The sequence below is a fragment of a genome, unplaced genomic scaffold (assembly GCF_019419815.1).
Source record: "Pyrus x bretschneideri cultivar Hongxiangsu unplaced genomic scaffold, Pyrus_bretschneideri_v1 Contig50, whole genome shotgun sequence".
NCBI lineage: Eukaryota > Viridiplantae > Streptophyta > Magnoliopsida > Rosales > Rosaceae > Pyrus > Pyrus x bretschneideri.
Window position 1 is genome coordinate 694,490 of NW_025999788.1, and position 15,605 is coordinate 710,094.

Sequence of the window (15,605 nt, forward strand, 5' to 3'; positions counted from 1 at the left end):
AAATTACAAATAAAATTATTTTGTATTATTTTATAAAATAAAAAATACTAATATTTTATTGCCTATTGTCATGGCTATTCAATTAGGATTGAAGATGCAAAAGGCTGTTACTGTTCATTAAAGATAGTTACCGTTCATTAAAGACAGTTACCGTTCATTAAAGACAATTACTGTTTAGTGAAGGAGATTCAATAGGAAGTTGTTCCAGAGGACATTTGATACGTTGGATGCTCTAAAAGTGAGTCAATTTTTAAACTTCCAAAGCTCTCTTGATCTCTTTTGAAACAAACTAGGCCAGATAAGAAACAAGTAACTCCAATCTCTACCGTAGGTGCCAAAGAACAACGAGAACAAGCCCGAAAAAAAGCAAAAAGGAACAGGCCGAGATAATAACACACGACAACGTCAAACATCACATCAGTAGCAATACAAGCAAATACGCAATACAACCTAACATTAGTTCACTGCACAATCCACTATGGTGTAGTGTCATATTCGGCAACTAATCCAACCTAAAACTCATCTCTAACGATAAGATGCTATGCCCGGGAACAGATTTGACAGTAGCTTGCCCAGAATCATTAAGTGTCTGCCTGCTGCTGTTGCGCTTCTTGTTGCTGTTGCTGTGGCTGTTGAGGTCGAGACTGAACCAACGGCATGAAGGCCACAGGTGGTCTAAGCTGTTGAGCAGCATACAGTGCTGGTTGATCAACTGGCTTCCCCATAATCATCCCAGGAGCTCCCACTGGATGCTGCGGTGGAACATAATAGTACGGAACATCTGCTGGGGAACCCACCACCGGGAGGGTAGCCTTGGTCACTCCGAGCCCCTCTTCCTTCAACTCATCTCTTGGGATAATATCAACCAAAAAATCAAAGACGTCAGTCCTTGAAATAGCAGCTGCGATATCATTCTTTTGTAATGTCCTCCTTTTGTTCTCCTCTGTCTGAATCCACGAGCGCAAAGTCAGCTCCAATATGAATATTTCACATGCCTTTGCAAACACAACTGGAGCCTCGGCAGATATCATTCGAACATCCTCATCAGCTTTCATTATTTTCTTAATTCTAGCAAGTGGAAGGCTGTGATTCTTGAAGTCGGATGCTTTCTCAATGTCTTGCATTTGGTCGGACCAGAACTCTTGAAGCTGCACCTGTTGGTGGTGGTGAAAGTGCTCTATTTTCTGGTAGACAAGCTGATGTGACGGATCAGGGAAAGTGGTGGGGGCCTGCGATGGGGAAGTGACGGCCACAGCAAGAGTTCCAGAAGCCACTATGGGAGCAGTTTGACAGGACGAAGGAGCATATGATGCCATTTGGCCAGAACTTGCTACGGCACCATCCACAGGCTGCTGCTGTTGCTGTAGTGTTTGTTCCGAGTGATCCATGGTTAACTACGGGAAAGTGTCCTTCTTGTCCTTGCTATTCCCTAATCATAATGCTGGATAAAAATAACAAAATGAATAAAAGGACATAAGAAAACATAGGACCCTTGCGAGACAAGAACAAAAAAGCATCGGAAAATAGAAAATGTCAAAAGAACTCTTCTTTTCACCATAACCAAATTGTTTCAATCACCTCCAAATCCTTTTTGTTGGGGTGGGGGGACTTTTCGATTTGATGAAGGGAAACTCAGACATTCAATAATCTCCGTTTACGCCTCTCCAATAACTAAACGTGAGTTCTGTTTCCATTCATCTATCCACTTAAATAACATGCTTACTACCCTGCCTGGGCAAAAGCTAGTAATTTGAGAGCCTAAATTTTTTTCATTTCTCACTTCTTATCGAATCCGCTCTGTTGATTCTACAGTTCCTTCACTAAACAACGTGTCTCGTTTCTGCAGGAAATCATTCTTGCCAAATAATTCTATGATAATTTATGACACATACATGCTTATATTTACATAATCACAAACAATATATACACAAACCCTTGAAAGAAAACAAGAATACTAAAACAAAATCAATCACAGAAGAATCTAAAAATCAGTCATGCAAAATAAACAGACACTTGCTAACTGCACGCCTTCAAGTTTCTAACAAGTAAAGCTTAAACAATACATTACTATTAACTAACAAGTTAAAATTGTATAAACAAACAGTTAAGAGGGATTAGGGAAGTTTTAATTTCATATTATCCACACTCAAGCTCCTAATGCACTATTTGGTTGCTAAAAAAACTAAAACTCTAGTCCTTTTTTCCCACTGGGTGCTTAATTAAGTGAACCCACTAATTACAACACGATCCAGAACAACACAAACACATAAAGATGGAAAATTTTCCATTTTTCTTGCCTAAACTTTCCCAGCACCCAAACAGAGGATGCAAACAAAATAACAAGCCAGCAGACAATTTCCTCAGAACACCCAAAGAAAAAAGTAAAATTGAAAATTACCCAGCAAAGCTTAGCTGAATCTTCTTCTTGGCAGAAACCCTATGAGAGAGAGAGAGAGAAAAATCTAGTGAGCGAGTGAGAGGGCTAAAAGGGAGGGACAGAGGAAGTTTGAAATGTTTTACAGAGAGAGAGAGAGCGTTATGGGAGAGAAAGAGAGAGAGAGAGAGTTCTGGGAGGAAGCATGGATATGTTGACACGTTTCGAACACTAAGTTCTGACTATCGAGGACTTATGTTCAGAACTGCCACGTTTCGAGTGTTCACTGGAGCTACAGTGGACAGGAATGGTCGCGTATGCGACTGTGACGTATGAATAAAATGACTGCTTACATGGTTTATATCGGGTAAGGGGTATTTCGGTAATAACATTTTTTTTCCAGGTAAGCATGCAGGACAGGCCGTGGAGCAATTTCATGAGGTCATGTGACTGCTTACATGGTCCATCATTTATTACCGATTGACACTAGACAATGTGAACATAGAGAAATTCGGTGTATAACTGTCAGATCACGTGTTAATAGAAACTATCGAACCTACTTGTGTACTCTCATCCTATAAAAGGGTCGAATGCAGCTGCAAGTGACAAAAGTAGGTTCTATATTGGGCGTCACAAGCTTAAAATACATGATTTGAAGCAATTTATGGCTACACTCTATACTTAGCTTAGAGTAGTTGAGGAAAATGATGGGGACGGACAATGCATCATTTGGTCTATGAACACCAGCCCTACTTCGCCATTGTGTGGCTGATCACGCAATGGCGTTCAAGGGATGTTATTTTTTATCTTATTTTAAAATTTTGGATCAACTGTACGAAATCTCTCAAGCTTTACGTCGATATCTAGTTAGGGTTGTGGCCGGCATGGTTGAGGGAGGGCGAGAGGTGAGTTTGGGAGGGCCAATTGATCCATAAGCCCACAACTGCAAAAGCTACCTAAATGAAAGCTCTCACTTCTTCATAAAAGTCCACATGCTTAGGTAAAGTGGGCACACAAGAGTGACTTGTATAACACATGTACATCGCTATGATAACATTTCGTATACTCGTATCATATAAGTTCTCTGAATCCACATAATATCAGGATGGTCCCGATCCCCTTCCAAGTTATCCATTTTCTTCTACTCCGAAGTTCCCTCTTTTTCTTCTTTATTTTCACGTATGAATTTTCAACCATAACACGTGACAATACAAATTAGATGACATGAAGCATGTGAAGCCGTTGAACTTTACATGTAAGATGACCTGCTTTGATACGAAAGAAAGTTTAAGTTTTACCTTAAAACCAATTGGCACAATAAAGAACAGCTCAGTTCTTTACAAGCGCATAAAATTCATTCTTTTCTCGATATAAAATTAATTTTCTCAACACAGACGACAAATACATTATATAAAAACTCTTACTTCAACAAGTCCTTGTCAATAAAGCAACCGACAATACAATATGAGCTGCTTAATTAGGGTTGACATTGCCAAATTACTCCAAAACCAAACCGGTTGAAATTGCAAGCAAAACAGAGACTCTGTGTGAGCTGTGAGGCCACCCCTCCTGTGTCTCATTGCTTGTTTTGCCGACCGAGGCCAGAGGGACTAGTGACAAACAACAAATGACACCCAATAAACACTTGTGGGCCCCGCACTATTTGTTGATGTTACCGACTCAAAAGTCCCAATCCGTTTGTCTTTTAAGGCCGTCCGGCTACTTGTATGCAAATTTTGCCACAATTCATTCATTCCTCCAAACCTTTCTACATCTAAGAACAAGAAAAACTTGCTGTTTCCCACCTTATCATGTTCCCTCCGAGGAAGGGTGGGGGAATCCAAATATGATGCATAACTACTAAGCATAATGCTTGTTTGTTTTACCTGGGACGCTGAAATTTATTAGAGTTATGCTAAGGTCAGTCGCTCATGCGTGCGTGAATGATTTCTAATCGTTGATTAAACGCGGTTTCTAAAGTGATTTACAATCAAACATCGCCCATACGTATGACTAGCGCTCAGTTTTCATTAGTGTCTTAAATGTCCAAGCTTATCCCCCCTTCAAGAACTAGTTGCCAATAAACTTGCTAATGAAACAAAAACCTCCCTCTACTTACAAAAGGTAATTATTTTTCACCTTCTATATATGTTAAGAATAAAAATATTAAGCTTCAAAATTGAATTAAAAACTAAGCATTAATCTCCCTGGAATAGTTCAATTATTTTGTATTAGAGATGATTGCCCATCGCCTCAAAACAAAGGGAATATTCTAAATCAGCATAGTAGTTAATAAAGGAACCAAACATTGTACACCATGTGAGTAGGGGAACCAGAACCACCTAAGTTCCTAAAAGCATTTATCCTCCTCTTGCTATTCTCTCCCTGCAAACTCCTCCAAAACCTAGCAATGGAAGATTTCAATGCTTGGCTCTCCTTCCCCTTGCATGAGAACCTCAACCATGATCTCGCCATTCGGAGGTTTTGTCCGGCGCGAGTTGAGCAAGAACAAGGAGGAGGTGGAGGTGGAGAGTGGGATGAAATGCTAAATGAGATTGAGTTTTCTTCATCCTCTCACACCACTAGCACTCCATGCTTGCCTCCTTCAGAGGTTGACGACTTCGTCGATAGCTTCATCAACATGGATCATTGCATTGATGATTATGACATTCAGTCCATGGAGAAACAACAAAGTAGTAGTAGTATTGAGTACTATGATCAAGATGGGATTGAGACATTTTCAATGGCGGATGATCTGTATGGAGATGTTCTGATGATGATGGAGGAAGAAGATGATCATGTGGATATGAGTGGCTTGGCGGAGGATTTTCGGGTTGCAAAAACTGAGATGATGCCTGGGGATGAGGAGGCGAGCCATGGTGTGGACCAAGGGCTTAACTTGGTGCACATGCTGCTCGCTTGCGCCGAGGCTGTTGGCTGCAGGGACACCAAGCTTGCTGACTCATTGCTTGCCAAAATTTGGGCATCTGTGAGCCCTTGGGGCGACTCCTTGCAAAGAGTTTCATACTGCTTTGCAATGGGATTGAAATCAAGGCTTTCGCTTCTTCAAAATGTCAACATAAATGGCACATTCAACAACGATATGATGGATGTTTCAGTGACCTCTAGGGACGACAAGTTGGAGCTTTTCAACTCCTTAACCAAACAACTCCTTACATCGCTTTCGGTTTCATGGTTGCCAATGAAGCTATATGCCAAGCAGCGCAAGGGAAGGAAGACTTGCACATCATTGATTTGGGAATGGAGCACACTCTTCAGTGGCCTTCTTTGATCAGAACCCTAGCATCGAGACCCGAAGGTCCGCCTAAGAAGCTGCGAATCACCGGACTTGTTGAAGATCACAATCTGTTTGAGCTTGAAGCTGGCATGAGAGCTCTGGCGGAGGAGGCTAGCTCGCTAGGGATACCAACAGAATTTAATTTGATATCGGAGCCGGTGAAACCATCACTCCTAACTAGAGAGAACCTAGACTTGAGAGAAGGGGAAGCATTATTTGTCAATAGCATCATGCACTTGCATAAGTATGTCAAAGAGAGTAGAGGCTCTCTGAAGGCAATTCTTCAAGCTCTGAAGAAATTAGGTCCATCTGTGCTTACATTGGTAGAACAAGATGCAAATCACAACGGGCCATTTTTCCTCGGGAGATTCCTCGAGTCTCTTCACTTTTACTCAGCAATTTTCGACTCACTCGAGGCTAGCCTCCCGCGAAACAGCCCTCAGAGGATGAAGATCGAGAGGCAGCACTTCGCGGATGAAATCAGAAACATTGTTGCTTTTGAGGGATTAAATAGGATTGAGAGGCATGAGAGGGCAAACCAGTGGAGAAGGCAATTAGGGCGAGCCGGGTTTCAAGTGATGGGGTTGAAGTGTACAAGTCAAGCAAGGATGATGCTATCTGTTTATGGCTGTGATGGCTACACTTTGGCTAGTGAGAAGGGTTGTCTCCTCCTCGGGTGGAAAGGCAGGCCGATAATGCTGGCATCGGCATGGCAAGCGCACAGCGTGTCTTCCTCCTAGACTCCTACTTCACCTCCGCTGTCATATCATCGTGGTTGCAGCTGGTCGATTCAGTTAAGCCATTGGCATAGTCATTTCATTTCATATTCGAAAGTAATAACTTGTGATCAGGAACACGATGCTAGATTTTGATTCCTAAACATTTTCTTACTGATGTTACCTTACCTGGCTGCGTTTTATAGCCAAATTGGTAGAAAATAAATGCATGGATGCATGAACAGCAAAAACCAAACTGTGCATTCTCTTTCGGAAAGCTCAAACAATCCGCTACAATTTCGTGAATTTCGTGGAATACAGTAAAACAAAAGAAACTGCTCGGAGCCAGTTCCATTCCGGAAATAGTGGAAACCACGGATCTATGCTCCGATCAGGATATCATACACACTATCTTATGTGTTAACGATTTAACGAATAAGATATTGCGTCCAAATCATGCAAAAACGACACAATTCGAGTGTTCAAATTATCATTTAGGAGCTTTGTGACCCTGTGCTTTAGGTTGGCTAGCCGCTGTAGTCATTACTCGTAAGCATCTGGTGATTTCTGTGAAAGATGGCCTGGCTGCAGGATTAGGGGCCCAACACTGCTCCATAAGCGTTTTCCATTCGGGATCACAATGAATTGGAATGGTGGGTCTCAACGTGTTATTTACAATACCTCCTGCAGGTATTCAAAGTAAAATTCGAAAAAAATTAAATCCGGAGGCAAACATCAGTCATAAGCAGTGTAACTATATTGACATGCCAGCACAAGCTCAACGAAAGGAACAGAGTAAAACAATTACCTATGATTGCTCCATAGTGCATGTTGGCATATGGCTCCTCGCCAGTAAGAATCTCCCACAAGACAATGCCAAAGGAGAAAACATCAACCTACGACATTTAACCAAGAGTCAGACATGGGAAGGAACGAAGTACGCAAGTGTACCAGGTCATCCGACATTATTCAGACCCCATGAAAAGAAAAAGGTATTCAACAACAAGAAACAAAACGAAATCATAAGAATAACTTCACTAATCGGACAATTTTAGTTTTCTTTAGTTATTAAACAGAAAGAGATCCAGTATGAAACTTCAATCGTGTTAGACTTCCCTATGTCTAACTGCGATTAATTGGTACACACTTTATCAGTTGTTATCTCTCTACTTCCATCTCCATTGTAAAAGATATAAAATAAATAAAATTTAAAAAAAAATCTTACCTTTTCGGAGACCTTCGTGCTGCTACCATTCAGCAACTCTGGGGCCATCCATGGTAATGTTCCCCGTACGCCACCAGAAACCAGGGTATTCGCTTAATTTTTGAAAGCCCAAAATCACCGACCTAGGAAGCCATACGTATTAGTAGAATATTCAATGTAAGTTGCAAAGAGAGAAAAATAATCATTTTCCTAAATCAGTACAGTAATTTCATAATAATTACCTTGCAAATTGGCCGTGCAGGATCTTTCAGGTTCACAAGTAAGTTGTCACACTTCAAGTCAAAATGCACAATATTCTTTGAGTGTAAATATTCCATTCCAAAAGCTGCATCCATGGCAATTATTAGTCGCTTGCGGCGATCGAGATACCTGCATTTGAAGATTCAAAGAAAGAAGGTGAAAAAGAAACAATTGCTTCCATTCAGAAATAGTGAACTTGAAACAGACGGATGAAAGTATAGCTATGATTATCTGAGAGCAAGAAACAAACTAGAACCATAAAGAACAGTATACAATGAACTATTACCTGTCTTTTCGAAGTAAGACATGCCTAAGAGAACCATCAACCATGTATTCCGTAACAGTAGCAAGTGTTCCCCCTGGTCCATCTTGCACCACACCATAAAATGCCACAACATTTGGATGGTGAAGCTTTGAAAGAATGTCAGCTTCCCGCCAGAACTCTATAGTCTGACAATGGAGTAAGAAATATCATTAAGGCCTTGAACAGTAAAATATTAACGTGTCACAGAAGCAACAAAAATAGGCGATCATATTTCTTCCACTTGCTTCAATAAATGTGAGTTTCATTACAAAATTTAGAGGTGGGAAGGAATGACTACCAATCTCTCTTGCTCTGATGATCTCCCGGTGAAGCAGCTCTTATTTAGCCTCTTAATGGCAACATCACTGCCCTCTCCATTTTCCATGGTATACAGTCCCAAAGGTACCAGAACCCAGTTCCTTCAGCTGTTCGAGATCTTCATTCTTTATTAACTATCATGTCCATGAAGAAGAAAGAATCAAACAGAAGTAAAACACAAAGTCTTTACTATCGGACAAAGTAGGTTAACCAAAGCCAAAAATAACAGGTCCTTTGCATTTAATAGCAAGTCTGTTTAGAAGTATACAAGAACAAATAACCAAGTAACTGGGGAACTAACTGCTCTAACAACAATAAAACAACCAAAGACCATTCAAAGTTTTCAAAATTTCCCGGATAAAACATTACACATTAAAAGTTAGGGATGACTCTTTGTGTGTGTGTGATCATGCACCAATACATGCATGGACTCACACACAAATATTATCCAGATTCGAATCCAAAGCCAAGCTCTAAATACACTAAAAAAACGCTTTTCCTACTACAAGGTACACTCGAATGAAGCCAAATTTATTGTTTGCATCTCTTTCGCTATAATCAATCAATTAATTGGTATTTGTTTACCTAAGCAAGTTATTATGAGAAATCATTTGTATCAAGTTATTGAACATGTAAGCATCACACCTGCAAGGTACTGATATCAAAATCTCCCAGAGAAGGATCTAAAGGAGGTAAACCAGCTTTTCTGCTTGCAGACTTCCCATCCTATATCAAAGTAAATGAAACATTGTTAGCAAAGGAGCAATTTGTTAAGAAAAATGAGACCTGATCAAAAGACTACCTCATACTCCAACTCCTGCGCTCTTATGTTTTCCATCATTCCCTCAAATTGCATACTTCCAGTGTCCTTCACTTGGGAATCACCATAATTAGAGTGCAGAGCTGTTGCATTAGCTTTAGCCATTCCAGGCAACTCTGTGAGCGTGTCTTCCACAAATTTAGGCTGAGGACCAGCTCCATCTGCTGTTAACGGTGTCGCATGATAAGATCTACCATCCTCATTTCCAATCACAGGCGAAAAACCAAGATCCTGGTCCATAAGAGAAACATCTTTTTTATCTAACCCTTCTTGTGCCAACTTCTGGAAATATGACCAGCGTCTCGGTTCATGATTTTCCATATTTAAGCTCAAACCAGTTCCATCCTTATGCAACAAACCAATATCAGGGGAATCTTCAGAAAGTATTGCCTTGGAGAATATATCTGACAGGAAATCTCTGGGAAATCGTTCTTCAATATCAATAATGATGTCTCCCTGCACTGGGGTAGAAACACCAACTGAAGCTGTTTCTTGAGAAGCATCTTTAGACAACTTCCCTGTCAAAGAAGTGAGCTCTGCATGTCCCATAGTATCAACAGCCCTTGGATACTTGCTGGTGTCCTCTTTCTGATTAACCTCTGAATGATTAGATGCAGATACCTCATGTTGCTTTCCAGAAGGTAGCCGACTTTCATCTGGAAACTCAGATCCAGACTCTGCAACTTTATCAACCATATGGTTTGGCAATGCCTGCTTTGCTTCACCATCTACATCTTGAAAAAGCTTTGCATTCATCTGAGAAACGGAATCAGCAAATTCTTTGTACTTTTGAAGTTGGATGAGTCCATCATCAACAGTTTGAGCATCGATAAATGTTGTTGGGGTAGATTGTTCAGTCGGAGGAGCAAGGTTGCCATGTTCCTGTAATTTGTTAACTCCTTCCATGACTGGATCCTGCTGGGTGATATCAGAACGTGAAAGAGTAACAGGAAATGGAGGACCATGAGAATCGTCAGACTTTGTTGATCGATTCAGCAACTCTGCCTGCTCCCTGGGAATTCTTTCTGAGTAGTAGACTCTCTTAGGAAGCACAGGTAGCTCGTGGTAGCCCGAATCAATTCCATTGGACAAATGGTCAGCATAAGCAGGAGCAAATGCATTGCTAGCTGTGAAACTATCCTCAACTTCACTAGATTTATGCACTAGAATTGGGTTCCCTGGATCAATTGACGAAGCAACCTTTTCAGGTTCCTGGTACTTTCTTTCATCTTTTGATGTTTCTTTGACAGCATGATAGTTCATCAAACTTCCATCATATGGCTGTAAAGGAACAGAGTCCTCTACTTCTGAGGGACGGAGTTTTTCAGGGTCAATCTCTTGCTGCAGTAAACCATCATATTTGGGTTTCACCTGCTTTACTGGCATCTCGAAGTTCTGTTCTCTTGAGCCACTGGATGGCTGGCCTTCAATTGAACCTCCTTGTGGATTTAAAATCCCATGATGAGACACTGAAACAGTTCCTCCAAACGGGGAGTGACTTGAAAGGGCATGGCCATTGTGCAATGGGTACTGCATATTTTGTTCATAATGCATCACGTCCGTATGCTGAAAAGGAGGATAAGCTTCATAGGCATTTGAAGAGTTAGGTAGGATTCGCTCAGAAGATTGAACAGTTCTCAATGAAACAATATTGGCAGTTGAATTCAAAGTGCCTACCCCTACTGAGTTTTTTGCAACCCTACTAGTCTCCTTCTCAATATGTTGTCCATTGAGCTCATCTAAATTATTTGCTAAAGTGCTCGTCAAACCATGTAGAGTCGAATTTTTTCTTGACCCGAGGTCCATTCCATTGACAGCAACTACATACTGAACCTCAGAATCACCATCCGCACTGTGCAGACCAAACTGAGCTTCCTCCAAATCACTCATGGAGAACAAAAACATCCTAAGCTTTTGTGGTCCTTCTTTATCTTCTACTTCATTCCATTCTTCCATCATATTCTGCAGATCCTCATCACAAGATACAGAAACTAAGGCATCAAGTTCCTCTCCAGGAAGCTGATATTTAATTACATGCACTTGGTTATAAATTGATAAAGCTTTATGTATAAGCTCCTGCCAGGAAATGTCCTTTCTAACACGGATAATGCGTGTTTCACCTCCAACATACCTGAGCCTCCCATCGCTTGGTCGGGGTAAGATTTTACCACCAAAGCTACAGAGAACTTTCATTTTCATTGATGAGCTATCAGAGGCTGCATAAGAGGCATATCCACGCATATGACTATTTTCATAGCCTGATAAAGCTCGTGGTACTGATTGAACAGATGCATAGTTATTTCTATCATCATGTAAAGCTGAGCTCTTTCGTTCAAACTGTTTTGGACCCCTTTCAGCATTAGGAAGCATTGAAGCATCTGAACCACACTCAGAGCCTGTATGACTGATTCCTAAAATTCCTTCAGTTCAACATAATTTGGATCGCCAACAGCATTTGGATGTACAGGAATTCTGGGGTTCACCCGATCAAGCATAAATTGAAGAGCAAACTCCTCTCCGGTCTGTATGGAGTAATTATGTGCAGGTTTAACTTCTGGTATAAGGTCATTAGATCTCATATCAGTATGCATGCTGCCCAGAGGGTCCGGCATGTATGACTGGGATACAGGTTGGTAATCATCCCTCCCAGGTTCCATGGAATTGTATTGGAACTGTGCTGCGTTCTTAATTGTTCAGTCATACCATTGTTTGAATTTCTTCCCTACCTCAACACCAAAATACTGTCAAAACCTCAGGCAATGAATCAACTCCTATGAGATGCCGATACGCTGATTTTTTCAGGGAGAAAAACTGAAACAGAAAACAAGCTTCAATAAGTGCCTGGTTTCTATTGTCCATAAAAATCCAGAAGCTTCAGTATTATTGAAAGAGAAATGCTTCATTTGGTAAAATATGTATATCATGGATCTTCCTTTGCTTAATTTCAATAAGTAATGAAAATATGAGAAAAGTTGCGTCTCCGCATTTTATATCATCCTATAAGAAGTCCTTCTTCCCACCCTAATGAAAATGAGTGTTAAATCCTTTAGGTCAAGCCTAAACACATCCACGCCTAAAATTCTAACCACCTTAGCCAACTAACTTCTTCAAACCCGATAGAACACCCACCTTGTATGCGTGTAGGATTCAGCTACAACCATCTCCAATCATCGGGCACCGTATTTTCTCTATTTTATGACTTATTTCTTCAGTCAATGTGAAAAGCCAAAACTAAAGAACTACTTCTGCAAGCTACAATTAACGAAAAACGAAGACAAAGAACAGAATATGATTGTTGAGTTTTAAGCTTGATTATGTATCGCCGCATACGGAAATACCTATCAATAATCATAAACCATTACAAACAGAACAAATAATTAAGAAATCCAACTACTTTATGAAACTTTCCCCCTTTTATGGGTTAATAAAAAAATTCCTTCACCAATTAACAGTCATAAACCAAATAAAGCATGACCTTAATAGCTCACTCCACAGTTCCAGTAGAATACATACATACATAAACAACATGAAGCACCTCACAGATCAAAATCCGAAGAAAAAAACCCAGAAAACCAAACTACGATCAGAAAAAACCCAAAAAAAGGCAAAGAACTAGGTCAAATTCAAAGCAATAATATGAAATTAAACCCACCAAGTACCTGTTTGATTGCAAGAACAATGCTTTTGTACCCAGAAAGCTCCAAACTTTGAATCTTTTAGGTCCCCCCACCGTTACTGAATCAGAGATAAAGGAGGAGTCTTTGTGACAGCAGCTCAAAGACCAACCACAGTTTCAAAATATGAAAAATAAAAATTAAGAAATAAAAACCTTCACTTTGTTGCTCTTTCTATTCAAAATTTTGGATTTTTTTTATTTTTGGCAACCTCCCTGCAATTTAATAACTGCACATAACTCAAAAGGGGTCTGAAGGATTTGATTTCTCTGTCTTTTGTTAAAATCATGATTTTGTTATTATTTATTGTTTTTATTTGCTTTCATGCCAAGTCAAATGGATAAAGACAATGTTGATGTTCCCGGATTCACCCTATTGGGTTGAGATTTCACGAGAATGCCATGATGGAGAAGGGATGGTTGACTTGACTTGGTAGTAGGCGAGGTTAAGGAGAGCGTTAAGGGTAGCTTAAGAGAATCCCCGTGGATGTTGTGAGCTCTACTTTTTGTGTGAAGGAATTAGCGATTCGTTTTTTTCTCTATTTGACACATGATTTTCGAATTTTGGTGCAAAAGAGATCGTGTTGTGGCGGATCCATAAGGGAGTTCACGTGATCAGTTGATTTCATGACAGTTGGGAAATTGTTGAGGGGCGTCTCCGATGACCCTTTAATTGTACGAGTAGTAATCTACTTTGTGCACATAAGGTTTTCGATAAAATGTCTAAGTGAGACTCAGCAGCACTTAACAACATCTTTGTGCGCTCTGCATGGCTCGGCATATGAGTAAAGTCCACCAATTGTCTGACAAAATGGCACATTGAAAAATTTACATGTTGTTTCAGTACAACATTTTTTACACATAATGCACATTATTTTCTTTCTGACCTCCCAATAATTTTTGAGATGGATCACCACTGAAATTAGGGATTCTTTTTCTTTCTTTATGTATTGTGGAATGATAATTCGAATTTTAGTGCAACAAAGACCGATGTTTTGTTGTGACAAACTGGTTAATGACCAAATGAACATCCACATCGATTCAAGTTTTTTTTCTTTCTATACAAGCAAATAGTGTGACAACCGGTCCCTAATTTTACATTTTGTAAATTTTAAAGATGTGAATTTACGAAAATGTCTCTAGAGGCGAAAGCATTGACTTTCGTTTACTAGCGTATAGTGAGACATACGAAGTATTCTTTTAGCGTATTTGTGTAGTACTCAACGATACTAACACATGAGCGCAATCGAAATTGAATTTGGAGCTAAAACGAAGATTTTACGGAACTCGGAACGATAAAGGCATTTTGGGTAATTTTTGCATTGGAGATATTTCTACATTTTTGGACCACACTTGTGCTGACACGTGGCAAGATTCCCCATTTTTCTGGGAGGTTCTTTTTTGTCCCTTGATCTCTCTTTCACTCTCTCTATTTTCTTCTTCTTTTACTCTCACTCACCTTTACTCCTTCTCTTCCTCTTTTGCCGAGACACACACACCCACACCTCTACACCTACAACCACAGCAAGGCAACACCCCCACCATCATCCCATTGTAATCCTTGTGAGCCATTAGACCTAGAAATACGAGAAAAGCACCTTGAAAACTACTTCCCCGCGCTGCACAATACCATCACTATGCATCACTATTCTCCAGTGAATTCTGACCATTTCCAGCCAAGGAGCTCGAAAAAAAAAGAAGGAAGGATGGTCACTGCTCATTCTGGAAATTTCCAATCCATGGTTGTTTGGCCACATTCCAGCCATTTTTCCGATCAACTCCGATCTCTGTTGGGCCTCCTAAGGGTATGAATCTTCTCTCTACATTTCTAACTTCAAAATGGTTTTTGAATCATCAAGTTTGGTTAAGAATCGAGATAGAAATTAGCTCTGAAAGTTGGGAAAAAATTTCTAGATTTATGGAAAATCTGGCCGTGACCATTTGGCCACTTTCAGACCATTTCCCCAGCCAACTCTATCCACTATTTGACTTCAAATTGGTACAAACATGTTCCCCACATTTCTAGTTTCTAGTTGGCTTTTGATCATCGAAATTGGTTGAGAATTAAGCTCGTAATAAGCTCTGAAGGTCGAGGGAAAAATCTGCAAAAATCGTGGTGATGGCGCGTGGTTGCCTGTGCAACCACTTGTGGTGGTGTGTGCGGCGGCGCTAGGAGGAACTCAATGTCTCTCCTTAGGGTCCTCGATGTGCCGGATCGGAATCCGCCCTCCGTTTTCCGAAATTTGACTATTTTAAAATAGTTTCTTTATTAGCCGTACTTTGTACAAAAATGCGTTTATATATTAGTACATTACGTATTTACCTAAATAGTTTTGTTTCTAGGTGAAATGCATCGCAAGGATTCTCGATGCTACGAGACGGGTTTGACTTGGAAACATGATCAATGAGTGGGCATTTGTTTTCATATTCATATATATATATATATATATATATATGTATATATATATATATATATATATCTTACGGTTTCCAAAAATGTTTTAAATTGATTATGCATAGCATGCCATGATTTAAATGTGATATATTTAAATATTGCATTATGATGAGATTTGTGATTATATCAAATGATCCTATAGAGGCGCAGGTAAGTTCAGGTGAGTTATTATATGATTGAAA

At 40.0% G+C, this 15,605-nt stretch overlaps 2 protein-coding genes and 1 pseudogene across 4 annotated transcripts; 1 reads left to right on the forward strand and 2 right to left on the reverse strand.

Moving 5' to 3' along the window:
* Positions 1-362: 362 nt before the first annotated feature.
* Positions 363-2,555, reverse strand: LOC125470513 (nuclear transcription factor Y subunit C-2-like). 3 transcript variants are annotated; one of them, XM_048569659.1, is made up of 4 exons: positions 2,399-2,550; positions 1,781-1,840; positions 1,579-1,684; positions 363-1,441 (listed from the first exon to the last, which is right to left on the reverse strand). In XM_048569659.1, exon 4 carries the CDS (start codon positions 1,386-1,388, stop codon positions 582-584), a length of 807 nt encoding a protein of 268 aa, XP_048425616.1. In that variant the 5' UTR covers positions 1,389-1,441; positions 1,579-1,684; positions 1,781-1,840; positions 2,399-2,550; the 3' UTR covers positions 363-581. The 3 variants fall into 3 exon arrangements, with proteins under 3 accessions (XP_048425616.1, XP_048425617.1, XP_048425615.1); XM_048569660.1 differs by lacking the exon at positions 1,579-1,684; XM_048569658.1 differs by lacking the exons at positions 1,579-1,684; positions 1,781-1,840 and having other exon boundaries at positions 2,399-2,555.
* A 2,008-nt stretch (positions 2,556-4,563) lies between these two features.
* LOC108866078 lies at positions 4,564-6,578 on the forward strand (annotated as a pseudogene).
* Positions 6,579-6,626: 48 nt separating this feature from the next.
* LOC125470523 lies at positions 6,627-13,256 on the reverse strand. Its single transcript, XM_048569697.1, is given in 12 exon segments — positions 6,627-7,072; positions 7,197-7,284; positions 7,614-7,705; positions 7,708-7,735; positions 7,835-7,982; positions 8,140-8,303; positions 8,456-8,527; positions 8,529-8,609; positions 9,121-9,201; positions 9,278-11,724; positions 11,727-12,106; positions 12,955-13,256. Coding segments are annotated over 11 exon segments (3,621 nt in total). The 5' UTR covers positions 11,953-12,106; positions 12,955-13,256; the 3' UTR covers positions 6,627-6,878.
* Positions 13,257-15,605: the final 2,349 nt, after the last annotated feature.